Source organism: Armigeres subalbatus, chromosome 3 (assembly GCF_024139115.2).
Source record: "Armigeres subalbatus isolate Guangzhou_Male chromosome 3, GZ_Asu_2, whole genome shotgun sequence".
Lineage (NCBI taxonomy): Eukaryota > Metazoa > Arthropoda > Insecta > Diptera > Culicidae > Armigeres > Armigeres subalbatus.
This window is the reverse complement of record NC_085141.1, coordinates 266,062,904-266,087,346: the sequence shown is the minus strand read 5'-3', so window position 1 is coordinate 266,087,346 and position 24,443 is coordinate 266,062,904. Positions and strand designations below refer to the sequence as shown.

Below are 24,443 nucleotides of genomic sequence, written 5' to 3'. Positions count from 1 at the left end.
ATTTCCGGATAAACTGATACGGTTGATCAAGGCGACGATGGATCGGGTGATGTGCGTAGTTCGAGTTTCAGGGGCATTCTCGAGTCCCTTCGAAACCCGTAGAGGGTTACGGCAAGGTGATGGTCTTTCGTGTCTGCTATTCAACATCGCTTTGGAGGGAGTAATACGAAAGGCAGGGATTGACACGAGTGGTACGATTTTCACGAAGTCCGTCCAGTTATTTGGTTTCGCCGACGACATTGATATCATGGCACGTAACTTTGAGAGGATGGAGGAAGCCTACATCAGACTGAAAAGCGAAGCTAAACGGATTGGACTAGTCATCAACACGTCGAAGACGAAGTACATGATAGGAAGAGGCTCAAGAGAGGTCAATGTGAGCCACCCACCACGAGTTTCTATCGGTGGTGACGAAATCGAGGTGGTTGAAGAATTCGTGTACTTGGGCTCACTGGTGACCGCCGATAACGATACCAGCAGAGAAATTCGGAGACGCATAGTGGCTGGAAATCGTACGTACTTTGACTCCGCAAGACGCTCCGATCGAATAGAGTTCGCCGCCGTACCAAACTGACTATCTACAAAACGCTTATAAGACCGGTAGTTCTCTACGGACACGAGACCTGGACGATGCTCGTGGAGGACCAACGCGCACTGGGAGTTTTCGAAAGGAAAGTGTTGCGTACCATCTATGGTGGGGTGCAGATGGCGGACGGTACGTGGAGGAGGCGAATGAACCACGAGTTGCATCAGCTGTTGGGAAAACCATCCATCGTTCACACCGCGGAAATCGGAAGACTGCGGTGGGCCGGGCACGTAGCCAGAATGTCGGACAGTAATCCGGTGAAAATGGTTCTCGACAACGATCCGACGGGAACAAGAAGGCGAGGTGCACAGCGGGCAAGGTGGATCGATCAGGTGGAGGACGACTTGCGGACCCTCCGCAGACTGCGTGGTTGGCGAAGTGCAGCCATGAACCGAGCTGAATGGAGAAGTCTTTTATGTGCAGCACAGGCCACTCCGGCCTTAGTCTGATGATAAATAAATAAATAGTTCTTACAATTTCAGGTTTAGAGTTCTCGTTCTTTTTGACTAAAACATTCCCTCCTCTACTGGACCAAATATACCTAATCTTCAACTTTTCTTGATAACCTCTCATCTCGTTCAAAAGCTCTAGCGATAATGGAGTCAACTCATCACGTATTGAAACGGTTGTCGGTTTACCGTCGATCGTGAGATTGGAATTGATCGACGTTGACAATATTTTCCCTAACTCTTTCTTTTTCATCAGAATAGTTTCCTTAACTTCTTTATTTTTTAAAACTTCACGGATGGGTACTAAGGCATTTCTTAATTTATTCTTTGAATTTATTCTAGCTACAGATACAAACGCATCACAGTTAACATTAACACCACAACATTCAATTGTTTTTTGAGCAATTACTTCTACATTTTCGTCTGGAGAAAAAGGTATACCCAAGATGACCACATTGCTAATAAGTGATTCACGATTCCCTGTGTCTACCTGATAATCAAGCTTACTAACTGTTTTGGACAGAGATACTTGTGCAGTTTTCATTTTGTCAATTTCTAGCTTCAAAGTTTCGTTATCTTTTTTGAGCTCTTTGAAATCACTCAATATGTTCTCAAATTTTTTAGAGAGAAAATCTTGTGATTTCTCTATCGCAGCTGTAATCTGCTTAACTTCGCCCCTTACATTCTCCATTTCATGTGATACAGCATTTGCAACTGCTCCTTTAAGTTGTTCTGCGAGAGTTTCAACGATTGAGGATTTGTAGTTTTGCATCTAAATTATTCTCTGATAAATGCTAGAACAATTATGAGAGCAGAAATAGTCCCTTTCTTTTATGCGACGGACCGCATTCCCAACTATATTTCTGCACTTATAGTGCGCCTCAGAAAAACAGTACATACAGGTTATTATTTTACTAGCATCCTTTTCTATTTTATGACATTCAACACAGATTATATTTTCGTCATCCATAGCGGCCAGATTAAAACAAAGAACAATTTCAAATCAAAAATAAATAAAATACGACTGTAAATAAAATAAATAAATAAAAAATCATAAGTTCAACACATACTGACAATGGTTCAAACTGGGGAAAAACAGTAACTAATGCCTCGAGCTGATAAAATGAGACTCCATACAATAATGTCATCCCTACATGAATGTTCATAACAATTTAGTAAATTATTTTGTAATAATTAATTAAAATTATTTTTTTAAGTGTACGTAATAACGGCAGCTATCAAAACCCTTCCCAACATATCTTTGGTTACCTGCCAAGAAACGTTATACTGATCTTATTGCATTTCAATGCACTGAAGGTCATCGCAATCTCATTCCTCATTTCTCACTTCTCACTATCAATAATAAATGAAGAGTGAGAAGTGAGACGTTTGTATTCTCATTCCTAATTTCTCACTTTTCAAATGACCTGTTCGGGCAAATGACCGGTTCGGCCAAATTACCCTTTCGGCCTAATGACCCTTCCAGCCTCACGACCCTTTCGGACAAACGACCTTTCAGCCAAACCACTACCATTTCGGCCAAATGACCCCCTCGGCCTAATGACCCTTTCGGCCAATCCGACCATTTTTGAATTGTGAACCGCCCAAAGCCGAGCTTGTCAAGTTTTGACAGTAACATTTCGTGATCTACTCGATCGAACTCGATGCTATATGAAGTGAATTGCGTTAGGTTTGTGGCAACTTGTATTTTCGGGTGAAAACCGTGCTGCTCCGGAGATGTATAGCTTTTGCAGCAAGCAAACAGTGCATCGTTGGCGATAATGTTTTATCAATTATTGAATTATTCGCAGCTCCATCAAAATCTGTCATCGATTCTAAAAAGGTACTATGAATTTGTATAAATTCATTAGTCGGAGCGACAAAGTCTGCTTTGCAGAAATTCAAATCGAATCTCTCAGATAAATCTAAATAATATTGGATCCGATTGAATTTTTATTTTTAAAGTGAGAACCGGATGATGTGCATCGAGGGGAGTTGAAGGTTTCATTGGCATTAATAAGGGAGGGAGCAAGTGGGAGCTTAGCCCTTCCTACAAAATTTGCCTCCCCTAGGATTTGTAAAATTTAATTTTAGTAATCTATTTGCATAATATTTTCGAAAGGTTTGAAAAAGTTGAGGAATAAACTTCTAGTGGTGTTTGGAAGAGGATCATCTTCTAAAGAAGATCAAAACTTTTCATAATCAAAAACAGACGTACATATAAAGGGGTTTGCCAAAATAATCGGGACTGACAAAATTTTATCAAAATTCAAATGACCATAACTCTGTGAGAAATCAACCGATTTCTTTGGTTCTTACAGTGTTCGACGGGAAAATTTATCAAGTTTTAGGAAAATGTTTCAAATCCATGATCACACCGCTGGATATTGGAGATAATCCAGATTTTTTGAGGGCATGGCAAAAATGTTATTTTTTAAGCGCTTGTATTTTTTGTTTGGGTGAAATGTTGACTCTTTATATGTCTTTTGCATAAACTAGAGCTCTTCCTGAGTTGATTGGTATATTGATGTCATAGATCAGACACAAAAAATCTGAGATATGGCCGTTTCCGTGAAATCCGTGAAACCGGTTCCACCCACTGTCGTATGCACGCTAGCGGAAGGTGGGGAGATTTGATCCCCGGGAGACTTGATCACCCCCTGTTTTATCGAGAACTAAAGTAGTTTTGTTGTAGCGTATTTTTTAGTATAGATCCTCTAGACAAATGACCTTTATGTGGTGAATTATTTTTTGGATTATCAGCCTTATTTATTCTGCAGGGCGGTTTGTATGTTTTGACCTTCCTAGAGATTTTTTTATTGGCCACGCAAAGTTCGAGCAACTGTTCATAGCAATGACCAAATGCTTTCGGTTTTTCACAGCACAAAGCCAATAATATGCTTCATGATATGTGTTGAGGAGTAGCATCGATTGTTCTTCCCACTTCAACCCTGGAAAGGTATATTAACTGCGACTACTGCGAGCGAGCCTCCGTTTACATTCGAACCACAATAGTTTCCTTGCTGTCCACTCGTGCAGCAGAATGATCAGCGTATATCAGCACAAGGAGGAAGGCGAAATGCTCTGCTTGTGAACCTTATTGTGAGCTGCGCGGTGATTTATTGATAACTCTTGGATTGCGTTTGGTGATTATCGGCTGTCGATCTGGAAGTATTCTGAATAGAAATCCACCCATCCGTGCTAGACTGGCCCAAGAATTCATCGGAGCTGTGCGTCAAGGACTCATCCTACATGGAATTGCCGAGCTACTGAACCAGTGCGATGGTTTATCTCCCAGGTAAATTACAAAGGTTCAGTATATGTTCGGCCGAAGCATCGAATTCTTGATTCTAACGCCATTTTTCGACGTGTTTCCTTCTTCTACCTCGGAGCAACCCCTCGTTCTGGAAAGGATATCCAGTGGTTCCCAAAAGACGGAGCAGTAGCCGGAGCTGTGTTGGCTTATCCGTTCCCCCTTGGATCAGAATTAACGATTGGACATACAGCTATAGAGAAATATACCACCAGCCATCCCAGAAACCCACGTCAGCAACGTGAGAAGACGAGTGATCCGAAGAGGTCGAGCCATCAGTTACCTGTCCAGGTGAGTCACTGAATGTATATGTCACCGAAGCAGGACGACAGTGACTGCACATTTTTAATAAATTCAATCCTCTTCGACGAATCATTTGTGACTTCCTGAGTGCACTTGTTGCCATTTTACGATAATTGATTTGGATTTTGCTCTGCTACGGGCTTAGCACCGCTGTTTGTTGCTCAGGTGAGTTAACACAGTATATGCCCTGCCGAAGCATAAAATTTGGATATTACACTCTGTTTTCCCTCTTTGATTTCCTGCCTACTTTGCGTTGACGCTAAGCAACAACAACCACCATCGTTCCACATTATTTTAACTACGAGTTGGATTATCGTTTAGGTACAGCCACTTGTTTTTTAACGTAATATACATTAGTGTATGGCCTGCCGTGGCCAGGCTCGTTGGATACTACATTAGTTCCTTTTACTCTATGCCCCTCGTTTAACACACTTGTGAGCTGTGCTGTTGAAAGACTGACGTTATCAATCGACCCTTGGAGATTCAGTGCTCCTGCTTGGTTTACGTGGATTGGTGGCGCATTTCACTGTGCTAGGTAAATATACACAGTATATGCCATCCGAAGTTTGGAATCACGTGGATCACTACACCATTCGTCTTTCTTTCCGTTTCGTGTGCGAATAACTCCAAACAACATGGCGCCCCGTAAGCTGACATCGTTGAAGGCTTTGGTCGTGAAGCTGGGGGAAATTCAACCGACCTGGATGGTATTTGGAAGTTTGTTCAACGCTACGATGAAGCCACCACTGCAACTGATGTCAACATGCGCTTAGAGAGGGTTGGCGAACTTTGGGAGAAGTACGGCGATACGTTGGTGGAGATCAAATGCCACGACGACTACGACGAGGATGATGAGACCTTCAACAAGGATCGCCTTATCTACAGCGATCGATACTACCGCTCGAAGTCATCCCTTACGGACAAGGCGAAGGAGCTACAGGGTCTACCAGAGCAGGACCAGTCAACGCGTGCAAACGACTCGATGGTGCATGGTGTCCTCGACCATGTGCGACTGCCGCAGATCAAGCTGCAGTCATTCAACGGCGACATCGACGAGTGGATTAGTTTCCGTGACTTGTTCACGTCCCTGATCCACTGGCGGACTGATCTACCGGAGGTGGAAAAATTTCATTATTTAAAGGGGTGTCTTTACCAAAGGCTTTAATCGATCCACTAAAGATAACGCAGGCTAATTATAAGATTGCATGGGATGCGCTTACTAAGCGCTATAACAATAGTAAACAACTCAAGAAAAGGCAGGTTCAGTCGCTCTTTAGTCTTCCTTCGATTTCTAAGGAGTCGGTTTCGGAGTTGCACGTTCTAGTTGAGGGGTTCGAAAGAATTGTGCATACTCTAGACCAGGTTGTCGAGCCAGCGGAGTATAGGGATCTCCTGCTAGTCAATCTTCTCACCAATCGTTTGGACCCGGTGACCCGCCGCGGTTGGGAGGAGTTTTCATTCACGAAGGAGCAAGATACTGTGGAATCCGCCGATGCCAGCAGGATCTGAAATCTTCTGTAGTCGTCGCTGTATACGTCCGTCGCGTGCCACTGTCAGTTTTAGAAAGAGGAAGAGTCATGGCTTGCTATGCGCTGATCGATAACCGTCGATGAATCGTGCATAAGGCAATCATTGAACGGGTAAATGAATCCATGTTAATTCATCTGCTTACATACTAGGGGTATACCTTCAAATACACGCCGAATGTAATTTACTCGTACCCCACATTCCCCTTCTTCTCCAGAGAAAAAAAATCAGAACAAAAAGATTGCGTATTGAATTACGTAGTATGATATACCAAACCAAGCTATAGCCTAAGGATTCATCGTATTTAGTCCTCACTTGCATCAATTACAGAAGTTCAGTAATCGCCTCCTCAATATTCAGCAGATTTAATGTCATGTAAAACACCTCATGTTGGCTAAAGCATTTTAAAATGTAAATTGCGATCAAATAATTTCAAAATTATCGATTTTGTGATCTTCACGCCACATTCATCATTCGATATAAATTTATCATGGCCATTTTATTTGAAATACAAACGCATAGCTCAATCCCAGATATAAAACATAACATTCACTTATCGAATTCATCGTCGTACAAACACTAACGATACCCGTTGTTTTCACTAGCTTGGACAAATCATGAGCCAGATATCGGCAGTGACAAACGCCAAAATCGAGCAATACAGATACGCGTGCCACAAGTGATATCTTGACCAACTAATGATTACTTGAATTAGTCCGTAAATCAATGTACGATGAAAATTCCACGAGGGTTACATTTGTTTGTCTGCGGTTTAATCTTATCAACCATCAGCGGTAGCATGTTCACGCACTTGTAACCTTCCATCTGTGCATGTAAATAATCCAGAATGAGCATAACTTCATACAGGATTCGAAACTTGGTCTCATGGTGAAGATTCAATCTCTTACACCTCTCTCTGAATATATCTCGTCTTATCGCAAAGGGTACTTTACTTGTATATACAGTGTTGGTATATGTCCATTCTTATTTGTTGAATCGTTTAATTTCTTTTCTTCTCAACTGTTTGACGAACGTACAGTCACACTTAATATTTCTACTGAACGTCACGTCAGATCTCTCCTCAAACCACTTAATTAGTTACTATGTCTGAAACTCGATTATGCATATGTACAACATGTGTTCGGAAAACATGAGTTCGGAAAAGGTATTGGAGGGTAACCGCCCCTTCGGTGGGCTTTGATCCCACGACCCCAGTAGGATCCATTTTTATTTCAGAAATTCTTCCCAGACGTCCTACAGTGTGGTATACAAGTTCCTACTGGATGTCGAATTTAGTCTTTCTTTTTCTCTCACACAAACTTTCCCATTGTTACCGAATGGTAACATTTACTCAATGCACGACTAGTGTGTTAATGTAGGGAGACTATTGTAAATTTAGCAACCGTCATTTCAACCCGGTGTGCGATACATCAACGGTGTATCTCTGCACTGTGGGTGGCAGCTGGATTTAGCTACCAAATGTAAGCTACCACGGCGATGCGGAAATGTTCGCCGTTAACCCACACTGGGTAATCCTGGCTACAGAGGACAAAAGAAGGGAAAAACGACGATAATTCGATAGAAGACACACAACCAGTTTGGAAGTGATTAACCCGAAAGTTTTGCAGCAAAAAAGTTTGCAAGTTTCCCAATCTTGCTTGGGATAAAATCGGTTGTTACCAACCACAGACATTATTTGGTACGAACGTCGCGCTAAGAAACCATGAATTGGAAGTCATCGCGAGTGAGTGGAATTTTGCAACCACAATAACGTACCTAATCTCCAAATTGGAAAGCTCCGGGATCTACGCGCCTTTCCCAAACCAACGAACGTTCGGCGTCCTTGTGCTAGCCTGCGGGCTGCTGCCGGCTCAGTTTCCAGCCGATGAAAGTAAGTGGAAATATCTACGCGCCCAACCTCCCTTGGGCACCGGCACGTTTTTACCCGAAACCCGACTCTTCGTCGTGCGCCACCGTTGTCGGCGTTCTGTTATCAGATTCAAGTTCCGGCAGGTGAAATTTTGTTCAAGCATCTCCGTGTCCAACCTACTACCTAGAGTGCATCGAAATCTACTCGCTCCTGCCCGACGCTTTATCGAGCGACGTCGTTACCGGTTCCCGCCAACTGAGGTGACCCGACCGCCATCTTATCATCGTCATTCTGCTACCTCGTGTGAGCTACTAGCTCCATCACCCAAACCATGGGTTGTTCCGAACCTACGGTCTTGCCATACTCGTCAAGAAAAACCAAGAACGTCCTCGAACTTGCAGTGTCCGTAACCGTCAAGTCCATCTTCCTGTCGATAACCAGCGCAGCTAATGCGATGCTTTCGGTGTGTTAAACGACGTCTCCACCGACCAACAGTGAACACCCTCGCTCGCCTTGATAGCCCAATAAATTTATAAGGTAAAGTACCGTGTTTTAGGTAGGATGCCCACCATTCAAAAATTCCCCACGCTCACACGTCCTGGGCCCCTGGAGAAAAGAGGCCTTCTGCGCCCACCCTGGAAGCTGCCAGACCACCAGCTTGGGGTCTAGGCTAGTCCCCTTCCGGGATTGCAAGAACTACCGGGGCCATAACGTTTCACAATAAACCCGTCTCATTGCAAGAATACTCACAGACATTCCATTGTTGTAAATGTTTCTACCAAACATCCCGTTTGGTTTCTTTTTTTTTCTTTTTACAATGAGCGTCCCGCCTCAATTCAGAAATGCTCACAGGCATCCCGCACTGTGTTCCTACCAAACATCCCGTTTGTTAATCTTCTCTTTAATCTCTTCACAATGAGCGTCCCGTCTCAATGCAGTCATACTCACAGGCGTCCCGCACTGTGTCCCTACCAAACATCCCGTTTGGTTTCAATCTTCTCTTTACAATGAGCGTCCCGCCTCAATGCAGACATACTCACAGGCGTCCCGCACTGTGTCACTCCAGAAAAAACTCGCATTTCGAAAAATACGAAAATTCTTTTTATTTCGAATGCTGCACCCATTAATTTTTAACTTACCAATCTGCAGCCAATATTGTTTTTCATTGGCATTTTCCTTTTTTAACGAATTGCCAATGAATCCTGGCCAGGATCGCCAAATGTGGAATCCGCCGATGCCAGCAGGATCTGAAATCTTCTGTAGTCGTCGCTGTATACGCCCGTCGCGTGCCACTGTCAGTTTTAGAAAGAGGTAGAGTCATGGCTTGCTATGCGCTGATCGATAACCGTCGATGTATCGTGCATAAGGCAATCATTGAACGGGTAAATGAACCCATGTTAATTCATCTGCTTACATACTAGGGGTATACCTTCAAATACACGCCGAATGTAATTTACTCGTACCCCACAGATACTTTGGAGGATCTGACGGAGTTTCTGCAGCGAAGAATTCGTGTTCTTGAGTCGCTTCCAATGAAGGCGGCTTAGTCTAGGGGTGCTCAACCGTGGCAGCAACAACCCCAGAGGCAGAAGCAGTCCACAGCGAAGGCCAGCTACAGCACGATGCAGTCATCGTCAGGAGCACGATGTGTGGCATGTAAGGAGAGCCACTACCTCCATCAATGTGGCGTGTTCCAACGTATGTCGGTGACTGACAGAGATGCCCTGCTGAAAACCCACTTCCTCTGCAGGAATTGTTTTTGAGTGGGTCATTTGTCCAAGGAGTGCCAGTCCAAATTCTATTGCAAGAATTGTAAGGGTCATCACCACACTTTGGTGTGTTTCAGGTCGGAGAAAAGTAGTTCTGCAAAGGTCGCAGCGGTTGCTAGGGGCAACCATCCTTCAATCCCAAAGGAGTCCTCCGGAGTCAACGAAGCTTCTGGTTCGGGTTCTCCTCAGGTGGTCAATATGGCGGCCACCGACATTTCGGTTTCTGGTGCGGCTCACCAATATTCTTCGCAAGTTTTACTGGCAACTGCTATCATCGTCGTGGAGATGACCAAGGTGGAAGATTTCCTGCTCGCGGTCTCTTGGATTCGGGCTCAGAGAGCAACTTCATCACGGAGCGACTGAGTCAACGGATGAAGACACAACGAGAAAAGACATTTCAGTGCGTGGAATCCGTCAAGCAGGAACCAAGGTCAAATACAAAATACAAGCAGTGGTGCGATTGCGAATTTCTTCTTTCTCGCAAGCAATGAACTTCCTCGTTCTTCCCAATGTAACGGTTAATCTGCCAACTGCTACAATGCGCACGGAGGGTTGGTCGATACCCCCAGGAATCAAACTGGCAGATCCCGCTTTCTTCGAGTCCAGCAGGGTGGACTTGGTGCTCGGTATCGAATCCTTCTTCGATTTCTTCGAAACCGGTCAAAGGATCAACCTAGGCAACCAATTGCCGACGCTGAACGAATCGGTTTTCGGATGGGTAGTGTGTGGAGGTTTATCCAATTCTCATCAGGATCTGCACATTACCTGCAACGCTTCAGCAACAGAGAAACTGGAATCTCTGGTTGCCCGGTTCTGGTCTAGCGAAGAGGTTGGATCGGTGAAGGTGCTCTCGCTGGAGGAAAAACGATGTGAGAACCTATTCCAAAATACAGTCCTACGGAATCCTGATGGAAGGTATACGGTCACACTCCCAAAGGAAGAAGGCGCTATTCAACGGTTGGGTGAATCCAAGGACATTGCAATCCGGCGTCTTCAAGGTACGGAGCGACGGCTGGCAAAGAATTCCAACCTACACAAGAGCTACCACGAGTTTATGGCGGAATATGAGTCGTTGGGACACATGGAAAAGGTCACCGGCGCGGCCTCAATGACAATACGGCGGTGCTTTTTACCCCATCATCCCGTTTTCAAGGAGGACAGTACTACTACTAAGGTCAGAGTGGTGTTCGATGCCTCTTGCTCAACTTCATCAGGCGTATCGCTGAACGACGTGTTATTGACTGGACCAGTAATACAGGATGATCTGAGAGCGATCATAATACGTAGCCGTACCAAGCAAATTATGCTTGTTTCTGATGTCGAGAAGATGTTCCGGCAGATTTGGGTACACCCGGAGGATAGGCCTCTGCAGTGTATCTTGTGGCGCTCCAATCCTCAGGACGACACCAGCGTGTATGAGCTCAAGACCGTTACGTACGGTACCAAACCGGCGCCGTATTTAGCCACACGAACCCTAAAGCAACTAGCGGTGGATGAAGAAACGGTCTACCCCCTCGGATCACGTGCGATCAGCGAGGACACATACATGGACGATGTTATCACGGGAGCAAACACGGTGGAAGAAGCTTGCGAATTGCAGAAACAGCTGATCGAAATGACGGAAAAGGGTGGTTTCAGACTCAGGAAGTGGGCATCCAACAATCCAAAGGTCTTGGAGGGACTTCCTGAAAACAGTTTAGCGATTCGGGAGGGGGACAGTATCAACTTGGACCCGGATCCGTCCGTCAAAACGCTCGGGCTTATCTGGATGCCGAAGAGTGATCAACTGAAGTTCAACTTCAACATCCCATCGGAGCGACCAAGTCAGAAGTTCAGTAAAAGAGAGGTACTCTCGGTTATAGCTACGCTATTTGATCCCTTAGGATTGCTCGGAGCAGCAATCACAACTGCAAAGATTGTGATGCAGTTGCTGTGGAGATATCGAGACGAAGACGATCGTGCGCTGGACTGGGACCAGCCAATACCCTCGACGGTGGGTGAGATGTGGAGGAAGTTACTTGGACAGCTTCCTATATTAAACGAAGTCAAGATTGACCGCTGCGTCATCGTTCCCGTTTCGGTTTCCACGGAGATTCATTGCTTTTCGGATGCCTCCGAGAAGGCGTATGGATGTTGCATTTACGTAAGGAGTGTAGATGCAGTAGGAAGGACTAAGGTGCACCTTCTCTCCAGGCTTCCAGAGCGCACATTGCGCATCGTGAGCCACATCAAAATTTGTTGCACGATCACAGTTAGTTCGTGTAGGTGAGATGAGATTTTTGCGGTCTCTCTGTAATTCTCTCTGTCGCATCTCACGTACATGACATTATGAGTGCTATGCGATTGATTTACGCATCGCATTCTACGAAGAATGTGCATCATGCTACCGTTTCACATGCGACATATCATGAGACACTGCTCATGAGGCAGTCACATGTGCTGCCTTGAGCCGTACGACTGTCGACCAGCTTTGTTTATTCCTACCTACTCAATTCGCGTTGAAGTGAACGGAAGAGAACTGAACGCGAGCGGTATGGTGGTGGAATATGGTGAGTGTAGGCTATCCAACCATGTTTTGAACCAAAATGTAGGCGCTTGGCGTGTCGTTGGTTATAATTATCTTAATTATGCATAGAAACATTTTATTCCAGCAAACCTGAAAGCATCTTAGAATTACTCTATTATGATTAATCTCTTTGAAAAAACCTAATAATTACATAACTGAGCTCATGCATGAAATATTGTAAAACTCAATAAGGAAGCAAATTTGGTTACCTGTACATCATCTTGCATTGGATTAGTAACTGTGTGAGAATCGTCCTAATTATCGATATGAAAATTGTTTTTTTTTTATATTCAAAATGTAAACAAATTATTTCCGCCGGGCGCTTGCAATACGGCCAAAATTTGGCGTCAATAACAAGTTCAAACCACGATATAATTTAGTTCAACTCATTATCAGTTTACTCCTTGCATAAAAATTACAATTTACTCTTTCATGAATTATTTTTCGATTCTACGATTAGGTCAATCGATTCAAGATAAAAATGGCTTTTGTCTGATATACTGAATTTACTCCTGTGTTATGATTTCCTATCTTTCGTTAGTTTATGTTATTTGTTATTTCATTTTATTTATCTTTATTTTTATTTGTTATTGTTATTTTTCCTATCTTTCGTCTCATCTTTTCACCTCGTAATTCTGGAACTGAGAATTTCGGTTTTCTGTTTTTTTTATGTAACTGTAAATGATACTTTTGGTACGCGTGGTACTTTTTCAAAGTCATATCTGTTTAGGAAAACAAATTCACATCTATGATTGAAATGAAATGTTTAAATGAACCTTATCGCTTCCTGTGTTTCTGACTTTGCTATTCATACTGTTTTTGGGTTATTCTCTACCAAAAAGATACTTACTAATTTTGACTGATTTCAAAATGGATCAAACTATGATGCACAGCAAAAAGTATTGGAAATTTAGCGACATGAACATATATAAACAATTTAGAATACAAACAAATAAGCATTCGATTGTCAATTGGATGAGCTTGGATTTTACAAACTACACAGATAAAAATATGTTGTGATTTTAAATGTTTTTTAATGCACATTTTTGGAGCATGCAAATAAAAATAAAATTTAATCGATTTTGCAGTTCTTCAAATTCTAAATAAATTCAAACTGTCCTAGCTTGTAAAGTTTAGTCAAATTTAATTGAATATCGAATGTTAATTCGATTGATGGGATCAGCTGCATTTTCACACGTCGTTGAATTTTAAAAACTATTAGCTTTGTAGCACAGTTTGAACTCATTTAGATTTAAAATATCATCAAGATCAATTCATATTACCTTTATTAGTATATTATTATGTTTATGTATTTTATCTTATTGCAGACATAATGACAAGCATGTTAACAAAAAGAATCAGTTTTCTTTAAGATCTTTATGACATAAATTATTGTTTGTGTAGGGCAATCTGAAATATGACACAAAACACCTTTGCTACTCCATGGAGTCTACAAACGGTTAAAAAACAAATAGTTCAGTCATAACTACATTTTGGCTTTTTTGCATTCTTAAATGATATTGTATTTTACAAGCTTGTTCATTACCGCAGTATTTTACAATCATACACTGAATGTTATTGAAGTATCAACATGATTTTTGAACATAGGACTACAATTGTCGAGTTTTATTTAATTTAACATCATCAATGTCCTCAGAATACTTTTTGATCGTTTTGATAGCCCATTAGGCGCAAAATGTGAGTAATCGGGACATTTTACGTCGACGTCGTATATACCACCACACATCCCGAGTAGCACACATGTTGCAAGTTAGTTACCGCTACTTATATGTGACCGAATTCGGTTACATTTCTCGCTTAACTTTTCAAAAGGACCTAAGTAACATTTTTTTCATGAATTAATTTGAGTACTGCAATCAAAAGCTTTCATGTTTTTCTGTTGATTGCGCTATTCAAATTAATTCATGAAAAAATTGTTACTTAGATCCTTTTGAAAAGTTAAGCGAGATTTAAGTTGCTGTAACCAAATCTGTTCAAAATGTGCTACTAAGGATGCTCCAATTTGATGTTTTCATTTAATGGAATGCAGAAAGAATAAAAGCCTACCCAAGTAACGATTTCGGTTTTATAATGCTTTTGAAGCTGAAGTAGGGGCCTTCCTTAGTCTAGCGGTAAGATACGCGGTTCAAGTAAGACCATGCTGAGGGTGACTTGCTTCCCGGGACCGGTCTAGGCAATTTCCGGTTTGGAAACAGTCTCGATTTCCCTGGGCATAAAAGTATCATCGTATAGTCTCATAGTGGGGGATGTAATGCCAACGAAGAGAAGAGAACAGAGAATGCTTTTGAAGATTTAAATTAACTATTAAAGTATGCTATAACATCGTAATTATTAAATCAATGTTACTAGGGTCTTCAGACTCCAAGCTTTTTTCACTTTATAAAAAGTAACTTGATATTGAAGTTCCATTTATCCAGTTCCAATTTATCTTCATTCCATATGATATCAAGTGTAAAAGTTCGTAATCTGAAAAGGTTATACAGTAAAAATGATGGAATTTATTGACGGACCACTACTGGCGCAGCCGGTGACTGGTATGCGTTGAGAAAAATGGTTCTATTTAAAATATCAAATTATTGTTATTGATGTCCAAACAAAAGTCTGAAGTGGAAATACTAGAATAAAAGATCGGCGAAAACGCTATCTTAATTCCAATCGAACTGTCAAAAGCGGTTACAGCTCGACATTTTTCATCCATAAGAGGCAAGGAAAAAGTTCAAGTGATGTCAGTATTATTTCCACGATTGTATACGGTTTCCATTAACCCGTTTCGGCCCGGGTTACGATTTCAAATTGTAAAATCCACCGTTCTCTTGTTTTTCGACCGATTGGCATGAAATTTGGAGGAAAGATGCATAAAACCCTATATTTTTGTGTGGATGTATTGATTTGGTGATTGGGTCCTTGGGTACGGTTTTATCGAGGGGGTCCCCTGGGTCAAATGGGGTCAAAAATAGGTCAACTTCCTTTTAATCGTAGATAATTAGTAGTAATTGCTCTCAATAATGATGCAATCGTTTTTATTCATCATTTTGCAATAGAAACTGCACGTTTGGACCTCAAAAATCCGGTTACAGATGTTCCGGGAACCTGGTTCCCCCAGGGAAGTGGTCACTTTTTTAAATGTTCTGAATCCCAGCTTGCGACACATCAAACTTCATGATTTTGCAACACAAATATAATAGAAGTCATTCGCAGAGCATCTGAGCACATTAGCCACTTCCGGAGGTTCCCTGGGAACCTGGTGCCCCAAGGGAACTGGTCACTTTTCTCCGATACTGTTTTCTCCGATACTGTTACTCAGATTTAAGTATCTCTATCCTATTAGTTTGGAGTAATGAGCCACCCGACTAAAAATGACTTCATTATTTAATCTATGAAAGTAATTTGTATGCGTTTTGATCGCTCTTGCTCATTTCAGGAGGAAATTACTCTAAGTAAATCTATACACATAATGCTCGCATTTAACATCGGAAGATATAAAACTGAAATTTAAATGATTGATTACTTTTGAGCGTCTGGTTCTCAATTAATAGTAGTTTGTGCAACTAGTTGCAAAAAGATTTTTTTCAGCACAAGTTGAACATTTATCCATCGAGGCTTGCCGAGTGAATATGATAGATTTGGACCAAAACGGTCCAATCTGATTGACTTCACATGGTCATTTTTGCTTAAAAATCATGTTTGCTGAAAACATTCATATTCCTCGTTACCATGCTATATCGCATAGCCCAGCAAACCATAAAGGGTGAGATTATCCTGCCTTTGGAGAATTTTGATGTTATGTCCATCAAACTTGTTACGCGACGCATAGAATACATGATTTGAACACTCACCCAAGCTAATTCAGTAAAATGTTATCATGTAACTACTGTTGGATGGAAAAAAAAAGTTGGATGTTGGTTTTCCATTATAGCACCCAAATGAGTGCTATAATGGATATTATGCAACTCATTTGGGTTGCATAATGTTCAATAAAGCAATCTTTTCATTTGTATGGAAATGTAGTTTGTATGGAAAAGTAGGCCGTCACTTAAACACAAACTGTAAACCAGTAAACCAGGTGTTATTCACCCCTATTCTTGTTTACGGACGAACGAAACTTTCGAACGAATGCAGTTCGTTCGAATCGTTTCCCCATTTGCTTTTGCTGGCGTAAACGAGAATGCGCATTAACTTTCGTTCGTAAGCTTCGAAAGTTCGTACGTAAACAAGAATAAGGGTGATTATCCGGATTTGCAAAAAAATGTTAACCTCAAACATGATCAGGCCAGGACACAAAGTGTTTTAGAATTCTACGGCACCCCACAGAATTTTGTCGTTGGTTGAGAAAATCAATCTCCGAATATTTTAGCGTAATCGGTTGTTGCATAAGGTGGCGCATTTGATTTGATTTTTATATGGGGTTTTCAACCGAAAAATATAAGAAAACACACCTCTCTCACTCTTTCGTTCTGGAAACTGGCAAGGGAAGTCTAATTGAGCCTAGAGTTACAAAAAGAAGGAGCTTGCATATTGAAGAACAATTCCTCAGAACATTGTACGTTAATTAAATGATCATTTTTTTTTAAATTTTCGTATGATTTATTCATTGGCGTAAATAAGGGGGGCTAGGGGGGGCTTAGCCCTCCCTAGAAAAAAATTAGCCCTCCCTAGGATTTGATAAGTTAGCAGTGATATCAGTTTTCAACATATAGCATAATGAATTACCGTAAAAGTTTAAAGACTAAAGAGTTATCTCTCATAATCACTCTATCATACTTAATGAAACGAGTGGAAGAAAAATTAGCTTGTTTCTGAATTCTGAGAAAGATTCCCATCAGCATCCGAGACGGATTCTCATCAGAATACGAGAAGAATTCTCACTTCAATCTCTAAAGAATTCTTTTCGGATTCATCGAAGTATTTCAATCGTAATCCAGAAGAATTCCTACTGGATTCTTTCCAGTATTGTTAAGGTCACTCCTGACGGAATCCAAGATTAAAAGTGCTCGCGTTTTCGGGGGCACACCACTCGATTCAGAGGCGGCGCACAACTGTCATTTTTGTTTATTTAGCTTTGCTGCGTCGCAGCATGCGTGAAATAATAAAAATGACAGTTGTGCGTTGCTTCCGTATCGAGTGGTGTGCCCCCGAAAACGCGAGCACTTTTAATCTTGGATTCTGTCAGGAGTGACCTTAAGCAATACCCTTGGGAATCTGTGAAAAATACCCTTTGAAATCCATGTAGGATTTGCTTAAGAATCTCTCGATCCTTCGGCGATTTGCTTCGTAATCCTTTGAAGATTTAATTCGGAGTCTCTCGACGTTTGCGAATGATCTGCGTTGGGATCTCTAGACGATAAGGAATCCGGCTGACGATTAGCTTCGGAATCCCGCGAAGAATTGCTTCAGAATCATTCGACGTTTCGTTTCGGAATACATCGACGGTTTGCTTCAGAATTTCTCATAGATTTTGTTCGACGATTTGCTTCGAAATCCTTTGATGATTTGCATCGAATTCCCTCAACGATTTGCTTCAACATCCTTGGAGGATTCCCTTCGGGAGTGCTGGAGGATTCTTTTCGAAATAACTGAAGGATTAATTCGGAGTCGCTTGACGATTCGCTTCGAAGTCCTTCGACGGATTGCTTCGGAATCCTTCGACGATATGCGTCTTCATCCCTGGAACATTGCTCATGAAATACCTGGAACCATCATACAGGAATTCCTGGAGGGTTTTCGACGAAATCCCTGGAATATTCCCCTTCAAATTCCTGAAATATTCCCGTCGAAATTCCTGGAGGGTGAAGGATCCCTGGTACATTCTCGTCGGAATACTTGAAATTTTTCCGTTGCAATTCCTGAAATATTCCCTCCGAAATCTCTGGTGGATTCCCTTCATGATCCCTGGAGGCTCCCATCGGTATTCTTGAAGGATTTATGTCGAAATATCTAGAGATTCCCGTCGGAGTCCCTGGAACATTCCAGTCAGGATCACTAAAGGATTTTCATCAGAATTCTTGGAAGATTCTCGGCGGAATCCATGGAAAGTTGCACTATTTTTGCCTTTCTCGTATACTTCTCGTATACGTAAAGGCTATATGATCGCTCCAAAAACAAACTTTTTATAGAAGTCCCGGAGACCCATAGTGTTATATACCGATCGACTCAGCTTGACGAATTGAGGTGATGTCTGTGTGTATGTGTGTGTGTTTTTGTGTATGTGTGTATGTGTGTCTGTGCGCACCCACCTAAAAAAATGTCACTCATTTTTCAGGCACAGAACGCAGGATACTCTACCATTGTTTCCTATTGAAAATTGGTCAGATCGGACTATGGGCTCGAAAGTTATGGCCAAAATACCACTTTTTTGTAGAAAAATTGAGTAAAAAAATGTCACTCATTTTTCAGGCACTTATCCTTAACCGATTTACTCGCAACAAGTTGCATTCGACGCAGGATACTCTATCATTGTTTCCTATTGAAAATTGGTCAGATCGGACTATGGGATCGGAAGTTATGGCCAAAATACCACTTTTTTTAATAGGCACCATCACCGCTAGGTGGATTAATCAGGGTTTTTTATTTGAGATAGATAGAATATTTATGAAGTATGCAAATATATCCACTGCCTGACGCTAGTCGAGCGCAATTAAACAAACTGTGAGTTGTTGCTCACACGTGCACATGTGCACGTGCTTGAGAAAAGAGAATAAGTGAGAGAGAATGAGTGTGATGGATCCGCAATTGCCTTAGGTGATTGGACTGCATTTGTCACATTACCGCTGATAACTTGATGAGATGTTAAAATGTTCGAGAATTTTCAAAAAGAGGGTCAATTTCGAGAAAAAATATAAAGGGGCTATAGCCCCCCCTAGGCATCGGAGGTAGTTACGCCAATGGATTTATTAGAAGTTGGGTTGTGAACCTTCGAATTCGTTGATTGCCATGAAAAACATGCGCATGATAGCAAAGGTGGTTGTGATATGTGATCTGGTCGGGGTTCTGCTAAATCGCACCTATGACAAATTTCCCATTCTTTCTCCCAAGTATATACCTAATCCAAATGATCACAAATTGTATCGGATATCCCTCAACCCCATAACTGAGAATATCCTAACGGGTGGCCACTAAAAAGCGGGAATGGGAAGAATGGCTCGCGAAGAAAACTACATAGCAGTAGGGGAAACTGTTTTCTCGAAACCTAATAACATTTTAATACCACTGATATGTGTAAACAGATCCGTTAGACAGATAATTGAATCTGAGTAATATTTGATGTTAGTTCCTTTGCGTATATGGGTTTTAGAAAGGTTTTATTATTTTAGCGTTCTCAATTCTTTTTTTCTGCAGAGATAAAAAGTTTAATAACTTTGAATATATCCAACCAAAACGTGTCAAATTTCTACTGGACGTAGTTTTAGTATTGCAGGATTGAATAAGCTCATTAAATTGATTATTGCTCATTTCACACTCAATGGAGAAATAATCCAAGACAAATACTCAACATGGACACACTTGATCCCCCACAGTTTGGACACACTTGATCCCGATATTGCATATATTTAGGCCTTTGTTGTATTCCATTGCATTTGCGTATTATTGAATTATATGCAACTTATTGATATGTTATAATTATTTTCTGGTTTAATAGTTTAAATAGATTTATTCACTTCCTTCAATTTTATTATTCAAGCACGCGCGTTTTTTTAATTTGCCAATAGCCTAATCTTATTACCTAGAACAAAGTGTAGTTAACATACTTAACTTTGATTAGTTGTATTAAATACGAGTAAATTAATCAACATAATGTTCAATCTCAGATTAAATAAAGGTTTGAAAATATTCAAGGGGGTGTTCACCGGGTATAAAATCAGTACTGTTAGATCTACTATTCAATTGTACTTTCTCTTTCCAATGGGGTAAGTTTATTTAGAATCACTGTTTTAATCGTATTTTATCGCAAGTCTTCTTATCTGTCTTCCCAAAGAACGTTTAACAATAGGCTAATCCTACCGATTCTATTCAGTATTTTAAAAGAAATCCAGTCCAGCATTTGTTTACTATGTAGTAGTATACACGTAAATAGAATGTTTCTAGCAAGCGCGACAGTACCACGTTGATGTACACCCAGGTTATTTTACACGGTTTGGTTTTAGTTGTTCAAGACCTTCAGCGTCAATGAAACAAATAGTTAACCCAACGAAAAAAATCACAATAAATCAAAGAAAATTCAGAGGTTATTTAAAAAGCTGTGAAAATTCAAGTTAACCGAGAAATTAATGAATTCCAACCGCGTAAAAAAAACCTGGGTGTATGGAGTCACCAGCCTGGTATGATCACGGTCGTGGTATTGATAGTAGTCTGGCGACCGCGATACATCACAGACCTTTTTTGTTGGTTCCGAAATAGTCACTCTGCGTCTGCGATATTAAGCACTGGGCATGGGTTTTGAAGTGCGGCTAGTTTTTAAAATTAGAAACAGGATAATTAGATTTAAAAGCAATAAAGTAAAGGTATATTTAATACTTATGTATCGATTATCCACTTTTGGTTTCATAACTGTATCAGTCACACGAAGAGATCCTCTTGAAAACATAATGGTTGTCGTAATTATGACATCTGCCTTTCAGTGGAGCGGATCGATTGCATAAATAATCATCAGCATGTCAACTTTGTTGATAATTCTCACTATTACTCTATTCGAGAACCAAAATACTTGCCTTACTTAATATCAATGTTTTTAATACGTTAGACTATAAAGAATTGTTAGGGTTTGAAAATAAACCAATTTGGGCTTTCATCAGACTTGAAAGAACCTAAATATGATGAACTCATAAAGGGATCAACTCCCCCCGATATGGGGATCAAGTCTCCCGCAAGTTTTGAAAATGCCAAATTTTCCATCTTTTGGGAAAATCGATTTTTTGATAACTTTCATGAAAAAATAAATGCTTCCAATGATGTTTTTGAATAACTAATTAAATTGCTCAGCAAATCCATCTTAAATCGCATAATTTTAAGCATTTTACATCGAGAAACATCCGAAACAAAAAGTGGGGATCATGTGTGTCCAGTTTCCCCTACAGTTCAATCTGATATACGTTATATAAAGAGTTGGGCTTAGTCTTTAAACTTAGATTGATGAATAATATCATGTAATCCGTGGTCCGCCGTGCGGCGTTGTTTTAATCTTACATGTATCAAATGACCGCTGGACGGATGCCATTTCCGAATGATGCTTCCTATCCTATTGATGAGTTGCTCGTGTATCTGGCCTATACAATGAAGCTCAGTAGACCAAAAATCCTTTAATAGTTTTCGAAACATTTTCACGCTTAAAATTGTCCACCGTTTATCTTTTCCACAATCCTGTTCGCTTGTAAAAAATGTACAATGTGCGCCGCAGTACTTCCTCTTTCAACGGCATGTTGTAAACAACTGAACATGCTGGAGTAAAAGTGTGTGGGCGACAACTTTCTGCATATTCTAAGGATTCGTTCACATATGAACATTTTTTTAGGAAAGCATTAATGTTCTCATTGATAAGTATTGAAGTATTGAAATTCCCGTTTTTTAGTGACCACCACTTACAGCAATAATGTACGCTTGAATTGATGTGGTCAAAAAGGTGCTTGATGCGGTTTTGCGGAACCCCGTTCCCCGACGGGGTCACATATATTAAAACGCGTGCGAAATCAAATCAATGAGTTTCAAAGTACAAAATCCAGCTTCAAATAAATCAACCGAAAACTTAAAAAATGTTCATTTAATCATAATAGGTACGTACAATTTTCTGTGGAATTGTTTTTCAAAATACCAATTGCCAATTTTGCAAATCAGGACTTAATCCGAACGAAAGTGCGACGGAACGAATTGTGTGTATGATTGAAGCTACTCCAACATTCTCCCATTCATCGATATAGTACCCTAGTAGTTCATAACGAAGATGGCAAAGCATAGTAGAGAAGCACATGAGATATCTCAATGCGCTGTTGCACATGAGCTTGTCTCACAGCTATCTCAAAAACAAGCACGGTGAGCAGGAGATGCGATGAGATTTGCTTCCATGTGGCACATCGTAAAACGAAGTGCATGCGACAAGGCACATTCGTATAAGTAAAATTGTGTATGCTCTGTTGTTGCGCCTCTCCAAAACAGAACAAAAATGAGCAGAGTTGTCGCATCGCTCACGGTCACATTCGTGTATGCGTGAGATTTTTGGAAGCCTGCTTGAGAAGTTCTCTCATCAAAATCTCGGGTGGCACCCTTGAAATGCCAAACTATCCCACGTTTGGAACTATGCGGTGCTGTTTTGTCGGCTGAACTATTCTCAAAGGTTATGGATTCCCTGAAAATATCCACGCAAGTGTATTTTTGGACGGATTCCACATGTGTTTTGCGTTGGTTCCAGGCTTTACCAACAACTTGGAATGCGTACGTCGCCAACCGAGTGTCGAGGATCCAGACGCTCACACATCCGGAACAGTGGAGACATGTTCCAGGAATTGAAAATCCGGCCGATCTTATCTCTAGGGGTATCATGCCACAGGACATTGTCCACAATCGTTTCTGGTGGTGTGGGCCACGATGGCTGAAGGAGGAACCAAGATATTGGCCAGAACTACCGGAGCAATTGAGTGCAACTGAAGCAGAGAAGGAGAAGAGACGCTCTACCGTCGCATGTACTAGCGGCCCAGCCGAGGAGTTTAACGGGTGGTATCTAGAACGATCCTCGTCGTACACCGAACTTGTAAGACGAACGGCGTATTGGTTACGGTACTTAAAGTTGCTGCGTACACAACGAGAACTGCGGAATCCACCGAAGTTTCTCACAACAGCTGACCGTGAGAGTAGTGTCCATTGGATGGGAGATATATTGAGATGGGGTCCATATGATTCTGCAGTGGTGGGTATGCTGCTGGAGATTGGCGATAGTCAGTAGAGAGGTTTCTCAGAAGGGTTTTGCGGGTTTAGCTCGACCGTCGATGCGGTAACGAATTAGCAGTTAGTTAACTTGGATCACCCGTTAGAGCAGCAGACTCGTCGGTACAGGCCTACGAACGGCCAATTTTATGTTTGTATAGTTATTGTTAGAATTTAAGTGAAATAAATGTAGTTCGTCAAGTTAGTGTTTTATATAAATAAAGTGTTTTTAAATAGTCCGCGAGTGTCTTTGTTGCTGATTATGCCAGGAAGAAATGTGCCATATAAACAGGCGAAGGAAAATCGCCTAGGACGGGATATCGCGCAGATATAGATACTGCATTATCAGAAATTGGTTTGAGTGTTGAGGAGCTGGCTACAATCGATCGAAGGAAGTTTTCTGGTTCCGAAACAATATGTACTGATGAAAATGTCAACATTCTATCACAGTCTTAGCATATTTGGATTTGCAGTTATTGCCTCTATATGGGGATACTTGATCACCCATTAGCCAGCCTTACAAACATTTGGCGAAAAATTAAAAAAAAAAAAAAACTAAATTTGTTCTCAGTCTTCTAATTTTTTGTAGATTTGACAGATTTGATGAAGGGTTGTCAAGAAAAAATATTTATTGCGTAGATATCATAGAAAGGGGATCAAGTCTTCTCAAATTTCAAAATTGCATGTGCTGTCGAATTCAATAACAAAAATTGTTCATGTATTCGCACAGCAACAGCAAAAAAAACATAAATTACACGTATTTTGAAGAAAAAATATATAAAAAATCCGAGGGCACCTTTCTAATTTTATCAAAGCAACTTCTTGGGAGGGATCAATTTCCCCCGAATATTTTAAAAGTCGATTTTTGACAGCACTCTAAAAAATCGATTGTGTATCAATAACAACAATAATTTAAGTTAAGAAAATTATTTTGAGCTTTATAGTGGAATGTCTTTACTTGTCATAAGACGAGTTTGTACAATCCCATTGAATTCCACCACTTAATTGTACCTTGACAGATACGTATTTCGACCTCAACAGTAAGGCCAACGAGACACTGAAGACGGCCTTACTGTTGAGGTCGAAATACGTATCTGTCAAGATACAATTAAGTGGTGGAATTCAATGGGA

General features: G+C 41.0%; 1 protein-coding gene across 1 annotated transcript; it reads left to right on the top strand.

Moving 5' to 3' along the window:
• The first annotated feature begins 10,304 nt into the window (after positions 1 to 10,304).
• LOC134222449 (uncharacterized) lies at positions 10,305 to 23,331 on the top strand. The gene is made up of 2 exons (XM_062701594.1): positions 10,305 to 11,960; positions 22,801 to 23,331. The coding sequence occupies exons 1-2, from the start codon at positions 10,305 to 10,307 to the stop codon at positions 23,329 to 23,331; spliced, it is 2,187 nt and encodes a 728-aa protein (XP_062557578.1).
• The last annotated feature ends 1,112 nt before the right edge of the window (positions 23,332 to 24,443 follow it).